The sequence below is a fragment of the Marmota marmota genome, unplaced genomic scaffold (genome assembly GCF_001458135.2).
Source record: "Marmota marmota marmota unplaced genomic scaffold, marMar, whole genome shotgun sequence".
NCBI lineage: Eukaryota > Metazoa > Chordata > Mammalia > Rodentia > Sciuridae > Marmota > Marmota marmota.
Window position 1 is genome coordinate 15500900 of NW_025999960.1, and position 25118 is coordinate 15526017.

The following is a 25118-nucleotide window of genomic DNA, read 5'->3' on the forward strand; positions in this document are numbered from 1 at the left end:
CTTTTTTTCTATTGCGTGACTGGAGGAGGCCACATTAGTCTTCCAGATGGCCTCTATCTGGTTTCCCTGTTGACTAGGGGTGGGAGGGTATAGAGAATGTCAAAAGAATCAGAGGTGGGGGTGGGAGAAGGAGACTGACAGAAAGAGAGACACAGAGACAGACACACTGAGGAGCCATAAGCTCTTCAGGATCACAAGACCCAACACACTGGACCTTATTTTCTTCCCTTCTGAAATAGAATTTGTCACTGTCCTCCTTATCACCCTTCTTCTCCCCTTTTATTGGCTCTGTGTCTCACTTTACTGGATCTCCTTTAGCTAAGAAGCTGCTGGAAGGGGCTCTCAGGGTACTCTGTGCTTCCAGGTACACACTATGCAGCAAAAGCCCTGAACCAGGCCATGCTGGAATGGGTGTGAATGTGGGTTCTCTTCGCTGCCCAGAGTGTTTCTGTTTGAGCCAGGGGGTCACAAGGTGGGAAGGATCAGGCTTGTATAAATGGATAGACCAATGGCAGATGCTGGATTAATGCTCAGCTGTGCGTCCCCAGAGTCTTTCAGTTGCGTAGGTTGGAACACAATCAGGCTAGCCCCGGAAGCCCCCTCAACCTTCCCTGTAGGTCAGTGCACCAGAGCTGGGCAGGGCAACGGAGAAGACAGGCTCTTTGCAGCCCATGGGACAATCTTTGTCTGTCTGTGCCTTTGCCTTGCTGCCTACCTCCCCAGGGTAGCCACCTCTACTTCTTACTTCCCCACCCATATAGATGGCTATCCCATCAGCTTCCCTGCACTTACCTGGCCGTCCGCAAAGGAACATACTCCTGGCACTTAGATGGAAGGGGCTGCTGACAGGCAGGGCTGCTGGAGTGAATACACCGGAGTGAAACTGGGGATGACTTGCATTTCCTTGACTTTGGGGAGGTGACCACAGGAATGTTCAGACAAATATTCCACTCCATCTTAAGCTAGAGGAACCAGCAAAGAGGCATCAGGGAGACAGGAAGTTATTCCTCTGTAGGACAAGAGGAGGCATTGCTTGACTGTTGGTACCCTTACTGGTCTCAGGGCTGAGTAGAGAGGGTATGGCCCAATTAGAAAACCACTGGGACCCCAGGTATCACACCTTTCCTAGGAATTCTTTCAATTCTTATTTGCTATGTTAGTTCCTGCTTTCTCCTTTGCTGTGAAGAATCAACAATGGGCAAAGCAGAGGGCAGCTGCAAGTGCAAGAGCACATGCAAGGTTAATGGCAAGGGGCCAGGTGTGCACACAAACTTACCCCTGCATGCACACAAACCTAGCCCTGGTGCTGGGCAAGGAGCTGTGTGAGCTTTCATGATGGCTTGTTCCTTCTTTAACCAATTTAGCAAGTTGAGTCAGTTACAGATTATCAGGACTGATACAAGGTGACATGTACTGAGTTGGGAGAAACCTCCGGGGCCAAGGCTCTTTCCACTGTCCAATGCCAGCATGTTCACTGAATCCTTTAACATACTGTCTCTCCCACACTCAGGTCTTCTGCTCCGGATTCAGAGAAAACATCTATTACCCAACACCAGGGCAGAACCCAGCAGTTTGAGTCACTGATGGAAGATTCTACAATATTTCCAAACTGCTGGCTATCCCCCTATGATGCATGTCAGCATTTGCTGCTTCTTTGCTCCTAGTAGTTGGAGAAAAAAGCAGAGGAAACTGAAACCAGCCCTCCTTTTCCAACCCTTCCTAAGCCTCAGATCTGAAACTGAGGTGATTCATCCTATGGACACTTATAGAGAATTGGCAAATGAGTCTAGCAAGGAATGGTATAATACTCATGGCTACTGCATAGAGCTGTTTCTTCCATATTAAGGCTAGATGTATATTTTGTATAATAGGGACAAAATTGTTGATATTCGCAAAGGATATGAGTTCTTATTTTCTGGGTTGGTTCCTGTTTTCTCCTTTGTTATAGGAAATCTGCAAAAGGGGCAAAATAGCAATAAAAAAATTATAGGGACACATTCTAAGTGATGTGTCATTAGACAATTTCATCATTGTACAAACATCATAGAGCATACTTATACAAGCCAACACGGTATATGTCAATCAATGTGGTCTCTTGATGCAATAAAGAGGGGAAAAATGAGATGATGTGGCTGCTATTGGCATAATATGGCATACTGTTTTATAGTTAATTTTTTTGTTGTTGTTACCAGGGATTGAACTCAGGGACACTTGACCACTGAGCCACCCCCAGCCCTATTTTGTATTTTATTTAGAGACAGGGTCTCACTGAATTGCTTAGTGCCTTACTGTTGCTGAGGCTGGCTTTGAAGTCATGATCCTCCTGTCTCAGCCTCCGGAGCTGCCGGGATTACAGGCATGCACCACCACACCTGGCCCCACTATAGTTAATTTTTATAAGAAAAAGGAGTGCACTCTAAACTAATGAAAAAAAGTATTGTATAGTGAATATATAAACCAGTAATATAGCCATTTATCATCATTATTAAGTTTTTTTTTCATTACTGAGGATCAAACTCAGGGTTTCACACTTTCTAGTGAAGCCACTTTTTCAATGTTATACATTCCCAGCATTTTGTTGTTGTTGGCTCTTTTTTTTTTTTTTTTTTTGGTATGGGGATTGAACCCAGAGGCCCTCTACCACTAAGCGTCTATAATTCCAGGCCTTATTAAATTTTATTTTGAGGTAGGGTCTCATTAAGTTGCTGAGACTGGGCTTGAATTTGCAATCCTCCTGCCCTCAGCCTCCCAAATTGCTGGGATTACAGGTATGTACCACCATGCCTGGCTTACCCCAACCTTTTAAAAAAATGTTGATTTTGAGAATGGGTCTCACTAAGTTGCCTAGATGGACTTGAATTTATGAACCTCCTCCTTCAGACTCCTGAATAGCTGGGATTATGGATGTGTGCCACTGTGCCTGGCTATGCTCTTTTTTCTTTTTAAAAATATCTTTAGTAGTAGATGGACACAATACCTTTTTTATTTATTTATTTTATGTGGTGTTGAGAATCGAACCCAGTGCCTCACATATGCTAGGCAAGTGCTCTGCCACTGAGCCACAACCCCAGCCCCTGTGCTCTTTTTTTACATGACTGACAGTGCAGTAGGTTTGTGTAAACCAGCATCACCACAAATGTGTTATGCCTTGTGCTATGACACTGTGATGCCTATGATGTCATAGAATCACTGTCATATATTCACACTGTTAATAGAAACATGGTTATGTATTGTGTTAGTGTGTAAAATAAAGAATCAAAAGAGGAGATAGGGGTCTTTGATTCCATTATCCCAAAATTTAAGCTATTATCTTTTCGGCCTTATAAGTTTTGATTTTTTAAAAAGTTCCTGGTGTATGCCTATAATCCCAGCAGCTTGGGAGGCTTGGACAGGAGGATCTCTAGTTCAAAGCCAGCTTCAGCAACAATGAGGTGCTAAGAACTCAGTGAGACCCTGTCTCTAAATAAAATATGAAATAGGGCTGGGGATGTGACTTGGTGATTGCATGCCCCTGAGTTCAATCCCTGGTATAAAAAAAAAATTCCTGTACTATTTTGGATTTGGATTTTTTTTCATGTGTGTGGTGCTAGGGATCAAACCCAGGGATGCATTCATGCATTCTGCCACTGAGCCATATCTCCATCCCTTTGGATCCATTCTAAATGTCAGAAGTTTCAAGGATTACCATCCATATGATAAGTATATTTATTTTTTATAATTTGGTATGTAGAGAATTATTATTAGGGTACTAGGGATTTAATTCAGGGGCAATTTACCACTGAGTTACATCCCCAACCTTTTTGATTTTTTAATTTAGAGACAGGGTCTCACTAAGTTGCTTAGGGCCTCAAACTTGTGATCCTCCTGCCTCAGCCTCCCAAGTCCCTGGGATTACAGGCTTGCACCATTATGCTCTGCAGTATATAGAGGATTATTGGTAGATACATGGATTCACTGTCCCTCATGTGGCTCATAAATTTATAATCACTTTTCTAGAACAGGAGAAGTTCTGGTGTCAGAATATTTTGGAGTTTAAAAAGGTTTTCTGGATATGTGGGAATGGGAGAGAAGATAAGATAAAATAAGCATTACTATGGAGTAAAAATTGAACCCTCTTTAGTAATGCAAGTTACCCCATTAAAAATTGTGTTACTTTTAAAATTTTTTTTATTTTTTTGGTACTAGGGATTGGGCCCAGGGCCTCTTCTTGGTAGGCAAGTGCTCTACCACTGAGCTATATTTCCTAGTCTAGAGGGTTACTTTTTAATTGTTTTTGGTTTTTAAACCTTGAATCCCTGGGTGGTATACAAAGGCAAAACTGGATTATACATCACATTAGGATTTATTTTAGACACACTTGATACATGAATGCCAGAATCAGGTCTGCACATTTTGGATGGGAACCTTACTGAAATATATAAGGTAAAATAGGTGGGTTTGAAAGAACACAGTTTTTCCTAGTGTCAGTGTCCAGAGGGAAAAATGTGATTTCTCAGCAAGGATATGGAAAAGCTAAGGGTAGACCCTAGGAACAGAGAGTGAGATTTTTCAATTCTGGTGGCCTATACCAGTATTTCCTAACCCATGCACCATGGTATCTTGAGTGGCAATGAATTTGTTTACAAAGAGTCTAAGAATTCAAGTACATACCAAAAGTTATATACTGGATAAATATAGGAATCTTTGGAACTTAACATTAAAAATTGATCCTAATGACATGGCTCCCCAGCTCCCCAGCCACACAGCTGGCCTACTAATCCCACCAACAAGTAGAAACAGGATGGTGAGTGCCAGCCTCAGCTGCATTAGAGCCCACCAGGCCAGCCAGGGCCCGAGGTGAGGCTAGCCAGCACTGAGGCAACCCAGGGTGTGCCAACCTTGGCCCCCTGGTGGCATGGCTTGGATTACTGCAGAAACCTACTGCACACTGCACTACAGCTCAGAACACTGTGCATCTATCATCTCAGGACCTCAACCTCCCTCTTCTTGACAAGCCAGTGAAAAAACAGAAGTGAGGTAGACCTAAATGAAAGTTTAGACTCAGAGTTAACTAATAGCTGTAGTACTTTTCTAAACCCTGATTAACATGTATTTGGATCAATAGCATTAGTCCAAGTACTATATAAATCCCCAGACTAACACACTCAGGCAGCAACCCCTCTTGGGTCCCCTCTTGCCCCTGAAAGAATTCTATTTCTCTTTACACTGGAATGAATCCTACTCTTTCACATATTCATCCTCATCAGTGGATTTCATTTCTCAAATTTTCAAGACAAAAACCTAGAAAGAAGAAATTGTCAGTGAGCTTCTGGGGTCTGCTGCAACACTGCAGGGCATAGCCTGTCATTAAGAGCTGCAACACTTTTCTTAGCTGCAGAGATTGGCTGCTTAAGCAGACCCCACCACCAGCCGAAGTGGAAAAACTTTAGTTTCTCTTATAGGGCAACAACTGGTGATAGTGGAATAACAGATTACCTGCTGTAAGCAACTAGTAGGCTAAACAAAATATATGAAACAAGACAGATATTCAGATGATAGGCAGTGCAGGTCAGTGATCCCTGAGAGAGATGAATCAAATGAGAGAGTGGTCAGGCTACAACACAGAACAGTCACCCCCAGCCCATTCCAGTAACCTCTGAGTAGAGGAGATGGTGTTTGTCTGGAGTTCAGGGAAGGCAAGGTGACTAGAATTTGCAAAGCAGAGTAACAATGAGGAGCAAGTAATACAGTAGGAAAACTTTGGAGCTCTGAATAGGGGCCCCATCAGGCATTAGCACAGGCATGGGAGGGAACACCAAAGCTGGAGGAAGAACCTCTGGGCAAGAACAGGGAGACAGTCCTCAGAGTTCATATTTGGGTAGAATGTGTTTTTACATCTTTCAAGACTGAAAGAAAAAACTGTCCACCAAGAATTTTTTTCCCCCCACAGGGTCTCACTAAGTTGCCCAAGCTGGCCTTTGAACTCACAGCCCCTCCCTTTGGTCTCCCAAATATCTGGGCACCTAGAATTCTATATCCAGAGAAGTATCTTTTAAAACTGAAAGCTAAATATCTTTTTAGATATACCAGAGCTGAGAAAATTAATTGCTAGCAGATGAGCACAATAAGAAATATTAAAGGAAAGCTTTAAGATAGAAGGAAAATCATGCCAGATATAAATTTGGATAAAGAGCACTGGAAATAGCAAATGCGTTGGTAAATATAGAAGATTATCAATTATTTAAAGAAAAAGTTTTAACAATGTTTTAGGGAATATATAACATATATGGAGCAAAATGTATGACAACAAGGGCAGGGATTGTAGCTCAGTGGTAGAGCACTTGCCTAACATGAGTGAGGCACTAGGTTCAATCCTCAGCACCACATCAAAATAAATAAGCTTGGGCTGGGGATGTGGCTCAAGTGGTAACGCGCTTGCCTAGCATGCGCGGAGCGCTGGGTTCGATCCTCAGCACCACATAAAAATAAAGATGTTGTGTCCACCGAAAACTAAAAAATAAATATTAAAAAATTCTCTCTCTCTCTTTCTCTCTCTCTCTCTTTCAAATAAATAAATAAATAAGCTGGCTGCAGTGGCACACACCTGCAATCCCAGCAGCTTGGGAGGCTGAGATAGGAGGATCGTGAGTTCAAAGCCAGCCCAAGCATCAGCGAGGCACTAAGCAACTCTGTGAGACCCTGTCTCTAAATAAAATACAAAGTAGGACTGGGGATATGGTTCAGTGGTCAAGTGCCCCTGAGTTCAATCCTTAGTACCTAAATAAATAAAGTTATTTTGCCCATCTTCAATAAAAAATAATACTAGCACAATTGTATATCCATATATAAAGAAAACAAAACAAGAAAACCAAGCCAGTTGCAGTGGCATACATATGTAATCCCAACCACTCAGGAGGCTAAGGCAGAAAGATCACAAATTTGAGACTAGCCTGGGCAACATCTTAGTGGGATGCTGTACTAAAATAAAAAATAAAAAGGGCTAGGGCTGTAGCTTAGTGATAGAGTTACCTTGGGTACAATCTACATTATCCAGAAAGAGAGATAGAGAGGAATAAAAAGGAAAAAAAAAAAAAAACCCAAAAGCCAAAATCAACTTCAACCCTTACTTCATATAATATAAAATATTAACTTGGGATGAATTATAGGCCAGATGTAATGTAAGAATAAAATTATAAAACTACTAAAAGAAGGGGCTGGGGATGTGGCTCAAGTGGTAGCGCGCTCGCCTGGCATGTGCGCGGCCCGGGTTCGATCCTTAGCACCACATACAAACAAAGATGTTGTGTCTGCCAAATACTAAAAAATAAATATTAAAATTCTCAAAAAAAATTACTAAAAGAAAACATGAGAAAAATTTTGTAACCTTGGATTAAGCAAAAAAAAAAAATTTTTTTTAAATAGGACACAAGCTGATTGCTGGGGTAAATGCCTGCAATTCCAGCAACTTGGGAGGCTGAGGCAGGAAGACTGCAAGTTTGAAGCCAACCTGGGCAATTTAGTGAGATCATGTCTCAAAAACAAAAAGGGCTGGGAATGTAGTTCAGTGGTAAATCCCCCCTAAGTTCAATTCCCATTACTATAAGATAATAATAAAAATAATATAAAAAGCAAAAATTATAAATTAGACTTCATAAAATTAAAGTCTTTTGTCTTCAAAAAACATTGTTAAGTAAATGCAAAGGCATGCCACAAAGATAACATTCACAAAAAAAAAAAAAAAAACGCATCTGATACAGGATTTGAACCTAGAATAATAAAGAATTTTTATAACTCAATAATATACTTCACCAAAGATGATAAACAAATGACAAATAAGCACATGAAGAGATGCTCACCTTATTAATCCTTAGGAAAATATGCATTAAAATCATCATAAGATACTACTATATACCCTCTAGAATGACTAAAATTTAAAAATTTAAAAGACTGTTGGTAAAACCAAGTGTTGGGGCTAGGGATGTGGCTCAAGTGGTAGCGCGCTCGCCTGGCATGCGTGCGGCCCCGGGTTCGATCCTGAGCACCACATACAAACAAAGATGTTGTGTCCTCTGAAAACTAAAAAAATAAAACATTAAAAAATTTTCTCTCTCTCTCTCTCTCTCTCTCTCTCTTTTAAAAAAAACAAACAAGTGTTGACAAGGATGTGGAGCAATGGTGCTCTTGTCCATTGCTTATGGAAGTGCAAATGGCACAACCAATTTGACTTAATTGATCTGAAAAAGCACATTCCTGAGTCAGTGGCAGGAAAAGCCCAGCAACAACCAAAGTCTCAATGAAGAACTTAAATTAAAAAAAAAATCTCAGGAATTGCTGACACCAGGTTCCCTAGAGGAGGGAATAAAGATAAGACTAAATAGCAGGAAGATAGAATGAAATTTGTTTAGGAGGCAGTTGGAGTCCTAGATCCTCCTATACTGCCCTACATGGCTAGCCGACTTTCTAATCCTGGCAGAACATTAGAATTGTTTCTTCTGGAAAGGGTAATACAGATTTGCTGTACACTAGGCAGACTTGAGAGCGGGATAATATCCTGAAAACAGGGTAGTGATGAAAGTTTACAACCTCCTTCTCTTGTTGGCTCCCAGTTAAACACTATCCATACAAATAACTAGGACCTTTTTTGGGGGTGCAGAGTACCAGGGATTGAACTCAGGGGCACTCAACCACTGAGCAACATCCCTAGCCTTATTTTGTATTTTATTTAGAAACAGACTAGGAGCTTTTTAAATGGAAAATTCAGCAGTTCTAAAAGAAAGGGCCTCCGGATAAAAACATTGGCAGCTCCCCAGTGAAATAGCCTAGCATGTGGTAGCTTGCCTCCAAAATAGCCCCCAACACTCCTGGCCCTGAATATTTCACCTTTGTGTAGTTTCCTTCCAAACTGAGTAGAACTAGTCTGGAATCTAGAGACGATGACAGAGGTGATGGTGTGTGACTTTCGTGCCTAGCTTGTAGCTATACCTTTGTTGTGGTGTGAACTGATCAATATAATCAATTCATAGACATAGGTTATAGATTATAGGAAGAAGGTAAGGTAACATTGTCAGGTCACTGGCGGTGACTTAGGACAAAGCAGCCCGTGTGGGAAAGGAACATCAATCAGGCACTGGCGGGAACGCCTGTCAATCAGAAGGATCTCCTGACTAACGCCTGTCAATCAGCAGAACCCCCTGGCCAATCCTGAAGTTCAGCCAGCTCCCTGACCAACTCCAGCAACAAGGGACCCTAAAAATCCCCTTTCCTGTCCCAAGCCCTTCCCTTCTTGCTGTGAGCCCCATAAAATCCCAATCAGGTCAAGCTCCCACGTGCTTTCTCCTCATTCCCTTCTCCTGTCCACTGTCCATCTGATCCTGATCGAGTTCTGCTTGGTAGTGATATCTCAAATAAAGCCTCCTTCGGCGGCCTTTTTAAAGGTCGCTGGTGGTCGCTGCCTGCCTTGCCTGATTTTACAAACATAGATAAGCAACAGGAAGACATAAATTCATCAGGAGTAAGCCTAAGTAATAGTAATAAAATCATGTAACTGTAAGACATAGGATTTAAGCCACAGGAAAAAAGATATGGAACAGTGAAAGGTATGCCAGTATAGTTATAGATCAATATAGGCTGATAGGTTAATATAGATATAGACAAGGTTAAATCAGCATAGTTGTGAACAATTGTATTAGCTTGACCATGTAGACATAAGGCTTATAGATATCAGTAGTAAAATGATGAATAAATGAGATAACTGCAAGCATCAAATAAGTTACTAATATTGGGATAGCAGAAATGGAGTCACTGTGGCTATACAAACAAAAAGTGTGGCCATAGGGACTCCATCTTAGTTTCTCTGTTACTGCTCCTGTGAAGAGGGAACTGCATGGCCCATTTCTAAGAAACAGAAACAAAAGCCGTCTTCTTTTAAAAACTTGTTTTTCTGTACTTTGTACCCCACAGAATGTACCCAACTCAGGATATGGTGGTGATCGTGGTGAGCTACATCTTGGGTTTGAGTGCATTTTAACGTGTTTTTTTTTTTTAATATTTATTTTTCTTTTAATTTTTTTTTTAGTTGTAGATGGGTACAATATCTTTATTTATTTATTTTTACTTATTTAATTATTTATTTATTTTTATGTGGTGCTGAGGATCGAACCCAGGGTCTCGCATGTGTGAGGCGAGCGCTCTACTGATGAGCCACAACCCCAGCCCAACATAACTTTTAAAATAGATTATTGCCCCTGCTCAGCTGAAACTCAGGATATGGTTGTCTAACACTTGTTTGAATCTGAGATGCAGTTAAGCTAACTGCTTTTTTTTTTAGTTTCTGTAACTTGCTTGCTTGCATAATGCTGCGAAAAGCCCTAGAGTTGTGGTTTTTGTCCTTAAATTCTCAAGACACAGGCCAGGAAATTGCTGTTCTCTCACAGAGCTTCAATCTCTAGGGGTGGGTGACAGTCCCCTGGCCAGGTAAATAAAGCTCTCTTTGATTTGAATTCAGACTTAGAGTGTTTTCTGAAGTGGCTTCTCATAACACCTTGGCCTCTTGCACTACTAGCTCTGGGAAAAGTCAGACACATGCTTGATCACACTTCAGGACCACTGTGGAAGGGTCCTATGGAGAGGGACTAAGATTTGCTGACAGTCAATACCAACTACCAGGTATGTGATCTTGAAGCAGATCTTCAGCAGACTGCAGCTCTAGTTGGCATGAGACTGCAGATTTATGAGGGACCCGTAAGCCAGAATCAAATAGCCAAACTGCTCCCAAATCCCTGAACCATGGAAATTGTGAGACATAATAAGTGATTATTGTTATTTTAAGCCACTGAATTTGGGGGTAATGTGTTATCCATCATGAGATTAGTAATAATTCAAGATTATCCTTCTTAGAACCAGAATCCACAGATGAAAAGTTCCTCCCACTACCACACACACACACACACACACACACACAAATTTTTCATTGAGTCTCTTGTGTCTCTTCCTTAAATATGAGCAGAGAGCCAGAGACCACCATATACCCAGAACACTCTAAAATGAGAAACTTGATAAGACCAAACCAATTGAAACAAAGCAATTTGAAGGGCATTGAGACTATCCCAGTATATTAAAACTTACCAAAATTAGTTTTAACATTCTCAAAGTGGCAAAAGAAAATATTGTATCCAAGAATAAAATATATATATATATATATATATATATATATATATATATATATATAATTTAAATAATCGAGAACAAGAAAGAGTTCTTGGAAATTAAAAATAGGATAGTAGAGTTGGGTGAGGGATTACATCTGTAATCCCAGCCACTTGGGAGGCTGAGGCAGGAGAATTGCAAGTTTAGGCTAGTCCGGGTAACTTAGACTCTATCTCAAAATGAAATTTTTAAAAAGGATTGGGGAGATAGCTCAACAGTAAAGTGCTTCCTACTATATGTGAGGTCCTAGGTTCAATCCCCAGAACTGTGCACACACACACAAAAAGGAATAGTAGAAATGAAAAACTCAATAACAATACTGGAAAATAAAGTTGACAAACTGTCCCCAAAAGGTAATGAGTATTCATGGTTGAGGTTAACAATTTTTACTGCTTCATCTAATATTCCCCAATAAAAGGCAAAATAAAGAGAATGAAGAAATAACAGAGATACTTTTTCCAGAAGTTTCAGTATCTGAATCACAGGAGTTTTAAAAAGAAAATAGGGAGAATAAAAGGGAGTTGATGAATGGACCAGTTCTCAAACATTTTCTTAAAAATTATTAAGGGATGTACAGAGTTATCAATGTTCACTGTGTTAGATGTTGAAAGAGAAAAAAAATTTAAAACACTTATTAACTTATTAAAGAATCACAATAGTGCTGGGGATGTGGCTCAAACGGTAGCGCGCTCGCCTGGCATGCGTGCGGCCTGGGTTCGATCCTCAGCACCACATACAAACAAAGATGTTGTGTCTGCCAAAAACTAAAAAATAAAATATTAAAAAATTCTCTCTCAAAAAAAAAAAGAATCACAATAATAATTCTACTTTCTATTAATATAAATAAAATATACTTATGAAAAATAACTATTTTGCAAACAAAAATAATTTTTTTTAGTCAGAAGACTGGTATTATTTTATATTTAAAAATATCTATTTGATACCTAGTAAACTGGAAGACAGCAGGAATCTCAGTTCTGGCTTCTGCTCTTAATCTGTTGTATTACATTGTTTTGGTTGAAGTATATGAAGGAAAGGCAGCCTCACCAGCTATATAACTGGACAAGGCGGGAGCATTGGCATAGTCTTCAGATAATTGTGGACACTTTTCTTCAGTGCTATACCAGAACTCCACAAATGACCACCCTTTCTTTCTTTCTCTTTTTTGGTACTAGGATTGAACCCAGGGCACCATATCACTGAGCTACATCCCTATCCCTTTTTGTTTTTTATTTTGACACAGATTCTCACTTAGCTGTCCAGGCAGGCCTTGAACTTGCACTCCTCCCACTTCAGCCTCCTGATACCCAGATTACAGATGTGCCACAGCACTCCCAGATACAAATGGAGGGTTCTCAAAGGTTAGTTGCAGTATATAATCTGAACTGTATTTGTGAACATTTCATACTCTATTAGGCTAAAATATATTGGTCTATCTTGGAACTAGAATGAATCCTCATGCATTTGGTGAATAGAATATTGGGTCACTGAAATATGCAATTCTTCCCAATAGTGACACATTTCATTATACAATAACAAAAAAATCACATTTGTTAGTATCATCACCAATTTCGTCAGGGAAGACTTTAAATATTGGCAGCATGTCAAGCTCATAGTAGTGAATATAGTTTCCCAAAATCCTAAATTTTCTCTTGAAAGCTGAAATTCTATCACTGATAACAAAGAATATTGTCAGTTGTTTGTTTTTTTACTTTAAAAAATATACTTGTCTCACTTGCTACTGGGAAAATATCTACCAAATGCCAGAATTTTTTTGTCAGTCCTTCTTTCAAGTAAAAATTGTACTCCAGGGAAAAAGCAGGTGGTTCTGTTTGCAATCCATACAGTTGCTTTTCCTGAAGACAGCTCTTGTACATTTATACACATAAGTGCTTTATGAATATTTTCCATGTTGTCACATAAAAACATTAAAAATGTGTGTACTTAGGGGTTGAGATTAATAATTTTTATTGCTTCATCTAAAATTCCCAAATAAATCATCCTACATTCCTAGGTGAAATGGACTTTTTTTTTTTTTAATTTTAAATGAACATGCAGTGGAGAAGAATGTAGCAACCACTAGTACAGTTTATTGTTACTGCCTTGACTCATGCTAATATGCCCGCAGTTTTGTCTCTACTTCTTTTGTTGTTGTATTTGTTGTTGTTGTTTTTTATTACTGGGGATTGAATCCAGGGATGCTTTTTCACTGAGTTCCCCCCCACCCCTGCAGTCCTTTTTTATTTTATTATTTTATTTTTTAAATATTTAGTTGTCAATGGACTTTGATTTTATTTATTTTTATGTGGTGCTGAGAATTGAACCCAGTGCCTCACACTGGGTTCTAGGCAAGTGCTCTACCACTGAGCCACAACCCTAGCCCTTTTTTATTTTATTTTGATACAGAGTATCTCAAAGTTGCTGAGGCTGGCCTCAAACTTGAAATCCTCTTGTCTTAGCCTCCTGAATCACTTGGATTAAAGGCATGTTCTACCACACTGGCCTCGTTTCTACTTTTGCACTATTGGTACAAATGTCAACACAGTGAAAAAAGCAGGAAAAGTCTTTTTAGAATAAAAATAGTTTTACGTTAGATGCAGTGGCACATTCCTGTAATCCCAGCAACTGGGAAGTCTAAGGTAGAAGGATTGCAAGTTCAAGGTCAACCTCAGCAATTTAGTAAAATCCTGTCTCAAAATAAAATTTAAAGGGCAGAGGCTGGGGATGTAGCTCCATGGTAAAGCACCCCTGGTTTCTATCCCCAGTGCCAAAAAAGAAAATAGTTTTACAACTTAATAGATAGAAAATATATAACCCAATTTAAAAATGAGCAAATGACCTTGAATAGACTTTATCCAAGACATTAAAATGGTTTAACATCATCAATTATCAGGGAAATACAAATCAAAACCACAATGAGATATCACTATTCATACCTTAAAGTGGCTATTATCAAAAACACAAAATATAACAAGTGTTGGCAAGAGTGTAGAGAAAAAGGAATCTTTGTACACTATTAGTGGGAATTTAGATTGGTATTACCATTATGGAAAATATGATGAAGGTTCCTAAAGAAGTTAAAAATAAAACTACCATATGAATGTGCCATTTCTCTTCTGGGTTTGTACATGAAGAAAATGAAGTCACTTCATAAACACATGCACTTTTTAAAAAAATATATATATATTTTAGCTCTAGGTTGACACAATATCTTTATTTTTATTTTTTTAAATTTTTATGTGGTGCTGAGGATTGAACCCAGTGCCTCACGCATGCTAGGCGAGTGCGCTACTACTTGAGCCATATCCCCAGCCCCAATACATGCACTTTTTTAAAAAGTCTTTTTTGTTTTGATTAGTTATACATGACAGTAGAATGCATTTATGTACTTTGATATATCATACATGGATGGGATATACTTTCTCATTTTTCTGAGTGTACATGTTATAGAATTGTTTCATTCTACTATCTTTCCTATCCCCACATCCCCTCCCCTGCCCTCCCTTCACTTCCCCTCTATCTAACACTATTCTTCTCTAGTGCCCCCCGCCTTACTGTGAATTAGCATCCGCATATTAGAGAAAACTTTCGGCCTTTGGTTTTGGGGATTGGCTTATTTCGCTTAGCATGATATTCTCCAACTCAATCTGTTTATTGGCAAATGCCATAATTTTATTCTTCTTTAAAGCTGAGTAATATTCCATTGAATATATATACCACATTTCCTTTATCCATTCATCTATTGAAGGACACCTAGGTTGGTTCCATAGTTTAGCTGATGTGAATTGAGCTGCTATAAACACACGGCTGCATTATTATAGTATGCTGATTTTAAGTCCTTTGGGTATAAACCAAGGAATGGATAGCTGGGTCAAATGGTGGTTCCATTCCAAGTTTTCTGAGGACTCTCCATACTGCTTTCCATAGTGGTTGCACCAGTTTGCAGTCCCACCAGCAATGTATGAGTGTGCCTTTTCCCCCACATCCTCACCAACATTTATTGTTGCCTATATTCTTGATGATTGCCATTCTGACAGGAGTGAGATGAAATCTTAGTGTAGTTTTGATTTGCATTTCTGTAATTGCTAGGGATGTTGCACACTTTTTCGTGTGTTTGTTGATTAATTGTCTTTCTTCTTCTGTGCAGTGTCTTTCAATTCCTTAGCCTATTTATTGATTGGGTTATTTGGTTTTTTGGTGTTAAGGTTTTTGAGTTCTTTATATATCCTAGGGATTAAAGCTTTATCAGAGGTGCATGTGGTAAAGATTTTCTCCCAACCTGTAGGCTCTCTCCTCACTTTATTGGTTGTTTCCTTTGCTGAGAAGAAGCTTTTTAATTATTAATTCATCCCATTTATTGATTCTTGATTTTACTTCTTGCACTTTAGGAGTCTTGTTAAGGAAGTCAGATACTAGGCCGACATGGTGAAGATTTGAACCTACTTTTTCTTCTATTAGGTACAGGATCTCTGCTCTAGTGCCTAAGTGTTTGATCCACTTTGAGTTGAGTTTTGTGCAGGGTAAGAGATAGAGGTTTAATTTCATTCTGCTACATATGGATTTCCAATTTTGCCAGCACCATTTGTTGAATAGTCTATATTTTCTCCAGTTAATGTTTTGGCACTTTTGTCTAGCATGATATAATCTTACTTATGTGGGTTTGTCTCTATGTCCTCTATTCTGTACCATTGGTCTACAAATCTACTTTGGTGCTAATACCATGCCGTTTTTGTTACTCTAGCTCGATTGTATGTTTAAGGTCTGGTATTGTGATGCCTCCTGCTTCCTTCCCTTTTTTTGCTAAAGACTGCTTTCACTATTCTGGGTCTCTTATTTTTCCAAATAAATTTTATGATTGCTTTTTCTATTTCTATGAAGAATGTCATTGGGATTTTAATATGAATTGCATTAAATCTGTATAATGCTTTTGGAAGTATGGCCATTTTGACAATATTAATTCTGCCTATCCAGGAGCCTGGGAGATCTTTCCATATTCTGAGGTTTTCTTCAGTTTCTTTCTTTAGTGTTCTGTATATTTCACTGTAGAGGTCTTTCACCTCGTTTGTTAGATTGATTCCCAAGTATTTTGTTTTGTTTTGTTTTGTTTTTTTGAGGCTACTGTGAATAGGGTAGTTTTCCTAATTTCTGTTTCAGTGGATTCATCACTGATATATAGGAATCCATTTGATTTATGGCTGTTGATTTTATATCCTGCTACTTTGCTGAATTCATTTATTAGTTCTAGAAGTTTTCTGGTGGAATTTTTTGGATCTCCTAGATATAGAATCATGTCATTGGTAAATAGTGATAGTTTGAGTTCTTCTTTACTATTTGTATCCCTTTAATTTCTTTCTTTTGTCTAATTGCTCTGGCTAGAGTTTCAAGGATGATGTTGAATAGAAGTGGTGAAAGAGGACATTTTTGTCTTGTTCCAGTTTTTAGAGGGAATGCTTTTAAATTTCCTCCATTTAGAATGATGCTGGCCTTGGGTTTAGCATATAGAGCTTTTACAATGTTGAAGTATATCATTAGTTTTATCTAGTGTTTTGAACATGAGAGTGTGCTGTATTTTGCCAGATGCCTTTTCTGCATCTATTGAGATGATCATATGATTCTTGTTTTTAAGTCTATTAATATGGTGAGTTATGTTTATTGATTTCCATATGTTGAACCAACCCTGCATCCCTGGGATGAACCCCACTGGATTATGGTGCACTATCTTTTTAATATGTTTTTGTATGCAATTTGCCAGAATTTTATTGAGAATTTTTTTTTTAAAGAGAGAGAGAGAGAATTTTAGTATTTATTTTTTAGTTTTTGGCGGACACAACATCTTTGTATGTGGTGTTGAGGATCGAACCCCGGCCGCACGCATGCCAGGCAAGCGCACTACTGCTTGAGCCACATCCCCAGCCTTACTGAGAATTTTTGCATCTGTATTTATCAGGGATATTAGTCTGAAGTTTTCTTTCCTTGATGTGTGTTTGTCTAGTTTTGGTATCAGGGTGATATTAGCCTCATAGAATGAGTTTGGAAGATTTCCTTCCTTTTCTATTTCATGGAATACTTGGAGGAATATTGAACACCTGCACCCTTATGTCCACTATGCAGCACTATTCACAATAATCAAGACTTGGAAACAACCTAGGTATTCATCAGTGGATGAATGGACAAAGAAACTGGTGTAAGGGTGGGTGGGTGTGCACACACACTTGTGCGGGTAAGGGTAGTGTCAGAGAGGATATTATTTAGTCTTAAAAAAAAAAAAGAAGAAGAAATCCTACCAATTTGTACAGCATACATGATCCTGGAGGACCTTATGCTAAGTGAAATAAGCCAAACACAGAAAGACAAATACTACATGATCTCGTATTTGTATGTGAAATCTAAAAAAAAAAAAAAAAAAGTCAAATAAAAGTGTTTATCAGTATTGGGGTGGGAGGCAAGAAATCAGAAATCATATGTCAAAAGATACAAAGTAGCAAATATGAAGGGTGGCCACCTACAAAGATCTAAAGTAAAATATGATAATAATAAAATTGTGGAACAATGGAGAGAGAGAGAGAGAGAGAGAGAGAGAGAGAGAGAAGTAGATAGACTGTCAGGCCTCAGTAAAAACAGGCCAAACCCCAAAGGTACAGAACTGGACTCTCAACAGCAACATCAAAACCTAAAATGCAATTAAGCAGGGTCTCAATGATTTACCCTCCTATGATCCTTTTTCAGAAGTGACCAAAAGGAGTTCTCTAAAACAAGGAAGTGAACCAAAAAAGAAGAGACCTGGAATCTAGAAAGCAAAAGAGAAGGATAGCAAAGGAAGTCCCTAGTGAGAGGCTGGAGACAGTAGTGATGGAAGCAGGGCAGTGAGAACCACAGGGAGGGAAATCCCAGCACAAAGTCAGGACTGCAGGACCCAGCTATCCAACCACTCTGGAAGAATCTTTTCTTCCACAGCTTTTTGAAGGGTGTCCTTTTTGCTTGCTCTCCCCATTTATATAAACTGGAAAGCTGCCCTCCCTCACAATCAAGCCACTTCCAGTCTTCCCCTCTTCCTAAGTCAGAGGTGTAATCTGCTCTCTCATTTCCCAGCAGTTCCACTGCCCCTTAGTCCCCAGTCACACCCCACAATCCCATGGGCTCATTTCCTGGCCCTGGCCCTGCCCCATTCCCAAGCAGGTAGCAGGGCAGGGGGCCCACCTTGGGAAACATGGTCACCATGCTGCTTAGGCACTCTCGGCGCTTCACCTCCAGGTCCTTCTGCTTGTCTGTCCAAACCTGCAGCCTTTGTCTCTGCTGTCGGTTGATGTTTTCAAGGAAAACATAGAGGCTCTGGGCCTTGTAGGTGGCCCTTTTTTCTTGCACATCTTGTATGTGGTTGATCACTTCCTGTCTGGGAAGAGAGAAGTGATCTAGTGGGTGGAGAGGTCTTCTCCTCCTCCCTCCAATTTGGTTGACCAGAGATGACTCTGTTTTCTATCACATCCTGGGATCATAAGTAGAGAGCTGGGGAAAGAGAGGCAGAGAAGTGAGAGGTGATATCAGGTAAGAAGCCTTAGGACTGGGCTGGAAACAGGAAGAGAAAGCCACAGAAAAGGGGAAAGCATATTGAGTGGGTCACAGATAGGAAAGGAAATGAGGAAGAAATGGGGAAGTGGGCTTGCAGGGAAAGGCCACTATGAGGAGAGCAACATGTAAGTGCCTTACCTCCTCCTACACTTTCTACAGTTGCTCAAAGGCCTAAGGATAGACAACCTTCGCTAGTGCCCTTCCTCAGGAGACCGTGTCCAGGTCTGGGTGATTCTCCCCATCCCCCATACTCCTCCTCTCCCACTGGGCTTTGGCTCTTCCTACATATTGCAGTGGGTGTGGGCAGGTGCCAGGTGGCTGTGGGGGCACCTACCGGAGGTTTTGGAAGCATCTGTAGAGGATGTACTTATGGCACAGGCACTGCAACATGTGTGTGCTCAGCTCCATGGTAGTGGTGGTAAGCTCCAAGGCCTTGCTGCGCAGGTAGCGGGGCAGCATTGAATCCCCACCCAGGAGCTGCAGATTCTTCCTTTGGGCCTCTGTTTTCATATGATATACCTTCTCTTTAAGGATGACTGGGGATCTCTGGAAAGATGGCCGTGTTACCCTTCGGATGAATGTCCCCGTGATAGGAAGGGAAGTAGAATTTTTGGGCTTGGTGGGAATCCTGGGGACTTGTGGTATCTGGGTAAACTCTACTGAACTCACAGTCCTCTGGTTTAAGGATTTGGGGTGCTGGGCATGAGGGGACCTGAGCAAGCGTGGCCTCCTGCCTTGGCAAGCAGATTGGACCCGGCTTGGGGGAGGTACTGGCAATGTCTCTACCTTCTCTAAGTTCTTCCACCAATTGATGGTTGTGAAGATCGGTGTCTCCACATCCTCCCCTGGCTCCTCCTTCCTTAGGCTCTTTTGATTCTCTTCCTGTGGGGCAAGTTGCTGCTGTTGCCTGGCAGCTGCTTCCATCTCCCACAGCCGCAGCTTCTCCTGATGCTCTTGCTCCTGCAGGGCCCACTGCCTCTGCCGCTGTTGCCAAATCTCTTCCTCCTGCAGCCACTGCTGCCTCTGCTTCTCCCTGCTCATTTCCTTTTCCCAGTGCTCCACTTGGCTCTCCAAGGGTACCTTCCTGGAGCTCCCTGGGGACAGGTGATGCTTCCTAAGCTGAAACTTAGGTTGGACTCCTTCCTTCTCTGGGAAGTGGTCCTCCTGGTCTTTGTCTTCATGACCTGAGTTTTCTGCTACCAGTCTTTCCCATTTTGTAGGAAACTTGTAATCCACTGAGGGTGGCAACTCAGGCTCAAGACTCTCGGTGTCTTTGCTAAACTCATCTGCGATCCTCAAATGTGTGTTTGTGGTGGAGCGTAGCTGGCATGTAGAATGCATAACCCTTCTGTCCCAGGCTGTGGCCATGGGACGTGGGGAAAGTGGTGAAAACAATAGCTCCTCCTCCTTGGGCTCCTGTTGGGTTTCCTCTATGACTATTCCTTTTTTTGAAAGTGTTTCTTTTTCAAGGGTGCCTGGGGAGTAAATATAAACCTCAGCTGGGTCTCTAGCTGAACCTCTAGAGGTCTGAACCTTCTTCAGCTGGAACTCTAGGGCATGCTTTATCAGGAGGAGATCATGGTACTTTGCCCCTAGAACCTCTACCTGCTTTAGTAAAGCATTCCTCTTGCTCTCAAGGACTTGAATGGACTTTTGGAAGTGCAATCTCTGGCTGCTGAGCTCTTTGGTCATCTCTATTTTCAAGTACCTGTATTTGGATTCCAGGCTCCTAGTCTCTTTGTGCTGGATGATCAAGGCCTTATTGAGGTTCTCCACCACAGTGGATATGTATCTAATGGCCTTGGCCTCCCCCTTGTTGAACATGGTGGAGTCCAGGAGCTCCTGTAGCATGGACTTCACTTCAGAGACCTTTGTGCAGGTGGTGTGCTTGTCTTGGAGCATCTGCTCTGGGCTCAGTGGCTGAGGGTGGAGTGAAGATTTTTGTTGGCTTTTTTCCTGCCAGCCCTGCCAGAACGTGCATTTGGATACTGGGAGAGGTGGAGAGAAAAAAGGCAACACAAACTCCTGTGGGTTCTTAGGATTTCACTGATTCTACAGACTCTGTTTGGTCAAAATTCTCACTTAATCCTCTTTGGGACTGGGTAAAAATAAGGAACCGGGATTATATGTGAGCCAGAGATACTGTTGGGAGAGACTTTTGCTGGGCCTGAGCTTACCCAGAACTTACCCTCAGGTCAGCTGCTCCCAAGCCCAGAGGACCCTAAAACAGTTAGTTAATCCAGCTGGATTCAATTCATCCTACTCCTGATGCTCCATATTTTCTTGAAGTAATTTTTCTTATCATATCACTTCACAGCCTCAACATCTACATTTAGCACCCTAATGCCAATTACCAAACCCCTTAAGCCCACCTAGAAGCTTCATTCCCTTTTTCTGTTACCCTGGGGCTGGGCCTGTAGAAAATTTATCATATGGTCATGCAATTATGCTCCTGTTTTTTTTTTTTTTTAATGACTAGTCTTTTTTCATTTTGAGCAAATGGTTATCCTTTAATAGTCTGACAAAAGCAGTAGGTCTTCTCCCCAGGAAAATGTACTCAGCACAGATTGTGTGTGCTCAGCTCTTCAAGGGCTTGACATGTCATAGTAGTATCCCCTCGGACCTACTATCTGTATAGCTGGTGGAGTGATCATCTTGGAGCACCAAGTCAATGAACATCACTGTCAGAAAAAAATAATGGCTAACTTTAAATGAGGGACTAAAGGAAATCTGGAAATTATGTGATACTAAGGTCAGGCTAGCATCTAGCCAGTTTTGTCAGGCCATATGGTTCAGTGTTTCAGAACTTTGGTTCTGGACTCAGATAACTTAAGTTTACATCTTGTTTTTCCCAATTTTTTTTTGGCGGGGGGCAGGCTAAGTTTCCTAAGTTCTCGGTATCTCATCTGAAAAATGAGAATAATCATAGCATCTTCATAGGATTTACAGTATGTACATTTAGTGACAAGTACAGTACTAGGTACCTAGCAAATACTTAATAAATAATCCCTAAAAAGAAAGAAAAAATCTGGGCATGGTGGTATACACCTGTAATCCCAGCTACTTAGGAGGATCCCAAGTTCTTGGCCAGCCTGGGCAATTTATTGGCGCAGAGGTAGAATGCTACTTGACATGATACTACTATGACATGTCAAGCCCTTTTAAAAAATAAAAATCAAAAAAAAAAGGAAGAAAGAAAGAGACACAGCCTTTGCTTTGCTGTTTAAGAGTTTATGCTCTAGCAAGGAAACAGGTTTATAAAAAAATATATTTCAAGACAGGATGGTAAAGACTGTAGGAAAAATCCATTTTTCCTTGTCTTTTCCCTCCCTGCAACTGTGGACCTTTCTTATGGATAATGTACCGGTCCATAAGAATCAATAGGAATGCTAATGTTAGGTATTGTTTATTAAGTCCCAAGCATGTTCAAAGCATGATATCAGCTTTCTCACATATGTGGAAGTCTCTCCTAACCCTGCAAGTTGGCAGTATCCTTCTCATTTTATATATGAGGGAACAGGCTCAGACAGATGAAGTAATTTTCCCAAAGTCATACAACCAGAAATTGGCAGAGATGGGATTTACACTCAAGTCTGTCTGACTTCAAAGCCCATGCTCTTGAAGTAAGACTCACCTAAGTGTGGCGCCCAGCTTTGCCATTAGCTTTCTTGTGGTCCCTTCTCTGGGTGTCAGTGTCCTCATCTATAAAACGCATGAGTTAGATAATATTAGGTCACTTATAATGTCAACAAGAGTAAGATTCTAAGGTTTATCTGTGTTGTCAACTCACCACCTTGGGAGCAGGTACAGTCAGGAAGGCTCCAGAGGGGCCTCCAGCTGAGCCTCACTGAATTTTCTGGCTCAGCAGCTAGGTTTGAAGTGAAGAAAGGATGTTCTTCAGACTCTGGCTACAAACTCTAGCCTTCCTGGCCTTCAAAACTTGTTCCCCAGACAAGGAACCACCTGTTTCCACCTCACTCCTATCTCTAACCTGAGGGACAGCTCAGAACTGCTCAGTGCTCAAATTGAATCCAGCGCTCCCTCCCGCCCCCCCACCCCTTCTGCACTTTTGTTAAGTCTTTTGCACTTTTGTTAAGGAGGAAGGTCAGAGAGACCTACATCTGTAGACCCAGCCTGGGTCTTTTTCTTCTGAGATGTCATCCAGCCCATCCCCACCCAGCTCCCCTCCCAGGTGCTCCAGGAACCTACTTTGTGCCCTTTTCTTTTGTTCTTCAATGAGAGTGGAGCAAAGGGAAATGAGAGACTGGATGCCTCCTTTGGTAGCAGTGAGAGAGAGAGGTAACACTTTCTCCATCACCTCAATCCATTCATCCAGAGATTCCTGTTCTTCCTCACTCTTCCTGTTCCTGATCTCATAGGTCAGACTGTCACCTGGACAAGGAGTAAGTTGTGCAGGCTGAGGACATCCTGTCCTTGAGGGAGCTCTAAGCAGCCCTGTAACTTAGGGGTTGCAGCAACTTTTGAGGTTGCATTGGTTTCACCTTGTACTAGCTGTGTGATATTGCCTTGTCACTTAGTTCCCTAAGCCTCAGTTTCCTTCTGTAGAAGGATTGAGTGAGGTTTAAATGAGTAATGCATGTGAGATTGTTAACATGAGGTCTGTCATGTACAAATACACAATAAACATTACATATTATTGTTGTACTTTGAGGCCAGGGAGGTGTCTTTTTATTGCTTTATGTCCATTGCCTAGGCCAACATCTGAACAATTAAATGAATTAAGTGGAGTCAACAACTAACTCTGTTAGTTCTTGAGAGCAGCTGAAAGATCACTGAATTGAGAGTTCCCTGGAAACAGTAGTGTGAGGTAGCTAGGGTGCATCTCCATATCATTTTTCTCCCAACACTGCAACATCTAGCAAACCTCACTGCACACAGGTCCTGTGATTAGATGACTCTGATTTGAATGAGGGGGAGGGAGTAGCGCCTGGTTTCAGGTCTGTATGTATCCTGTGTCCAAATGGTTGGGTAAGTTGCTTATGTCTAGCGTCAGTGTATATGCAGTAAGAGTCACTTCATTCTTCTCTATAAAATAGCTAGTATGGGTTTGAATTCATTTTCTATCCTGCCCCCCGCCCCCAAAAAAATGAGATGTCATGATGGATCTGTGACTTAGGATTCATCACATGTTCAGCTAATGTATGATCTATTATGTTTTGAACAATTACATGTTTGCTTGTCTGAGAATTGGAGGTTACATGAGTGGTGGAATGTTTCTATGGGGAAGGGGTGTTAAAAATGTGTCCTTTATGCTGTCTCTGCATCCACCACCCACACACCCCTCCCAGCAAATGCTGATATAGGTAGAAAAAGAAGGAGACTCAGCCAGCAGGGACCAGGGGCTAGGAAGAAGTAATCCACCCTAGTAGTTACCCAGCCCACAGACTCACCCCAGTCACCCAACCAGCGGAGAATTTCATACAGGTGCTTCTCTTTCATTTTGGCATCTTTGGAGAAGGAGGCAATTTTTTCCAGCAGTATAAATCTCTTCTTGCCCTTTTGCTCTATCTCATGAGATTTCACCTTTTCTTTTAAGTCATATCCTAATTCTTCCTGGAAGCGGTTGATAACAAAATTGACATTGTCCAAGATGTCTGAAAGTTGGGTAGAAATATCCTATATAGGAGACAGCAGATTGTAGTGCTTATGAGTGTAGACTTTGGATTCAGATGACTGGAGCTCAGGGTTTGTTTGTTTGTTTTGTTTTGTTTTTTTGTAAAGTAGAGATCAATATAGTACTTATGTCACAGGGTTTTTGTAAGAATTAAATAAATTAGTATTTGTAAAGTGCTTAGAATAGTACCTGGCACAGTAAGAGCATTAGCTCTTATTATCATTTTGATTATTAAGGTCAGTAATACTAAAAATATATATCAAAAATGTCTTCAGAATATCAGAACTTGTTGGGGCCTGTACGTCTGTACATATCTCCTCACCCTTGAGGCCCCAAGAAACCCTCAGGATCAGAGCCTCAAATAAAAAAAAAATATGCCACAGTCTCATATAAAGGGTGTTTAGAACCTTAGGTCATTATCCCTAAGTATTTCCAACACTCAATCTTGAGTATTCTGGCAGTTTGCCCTTGGCAAACAAACCCTAAATCAAGAATTCTGGAGCACTCCTCCTGCCTTCCTGCCTTCATAGGACCCCCACTATGGGCTATCCTGGAGCTTTCTGCCCATTTGCCTGTGGGCTGCTCCCTTCCCAGTCCAATCCCTGCCTCATTGGGGTGGTTGATCCCAGCCTACCTAGCAGAGGCTAAGTATAGGATGTGGGTATTTTGAATTAATCTGTCTGCAACCCAGGTTGCTGAGTATTCCTGGGATTTTGTTTACACGTGGGGTTAG

General features: G+C 40.9%; 2 protein-coding genes across 3 annotated transcripts in view; one reads left to right on the top strand and one right to left on the bottom strand.

Annotated features, from left to right (window-relative positions):
- Positions 1–25118, top strand: part of Prpf40b (pre-mRNA processing factor 40 homolog B) — a 108083-nt gene that overhangs the window by 18474 nt on the left and 64491 nt on the right. The window lies entirely within an intron of this gene.
- Positions 1–25118, bottom strand: part of Fam186b (family with sequence similarity 186 member B) — a 29168-nt gene that overhangs the window by 3897 nt on the left and 153 nt on the right. Inside the window, 6 exon segments of the mRNA XM_015493316.2 lie at positions 3–73; positions 793–962; positions 18382–18574; positions 19085–20738; positions 22960–23142; positions 24162–24387. Of these exon segments, the coding sequence (XP_015348802.2) occupies positions 3–73; positions 793–962; positions 18382–18574; positions 19085–20738; positions 22960–23142; positions 24162–24387 (2497 nt within the window).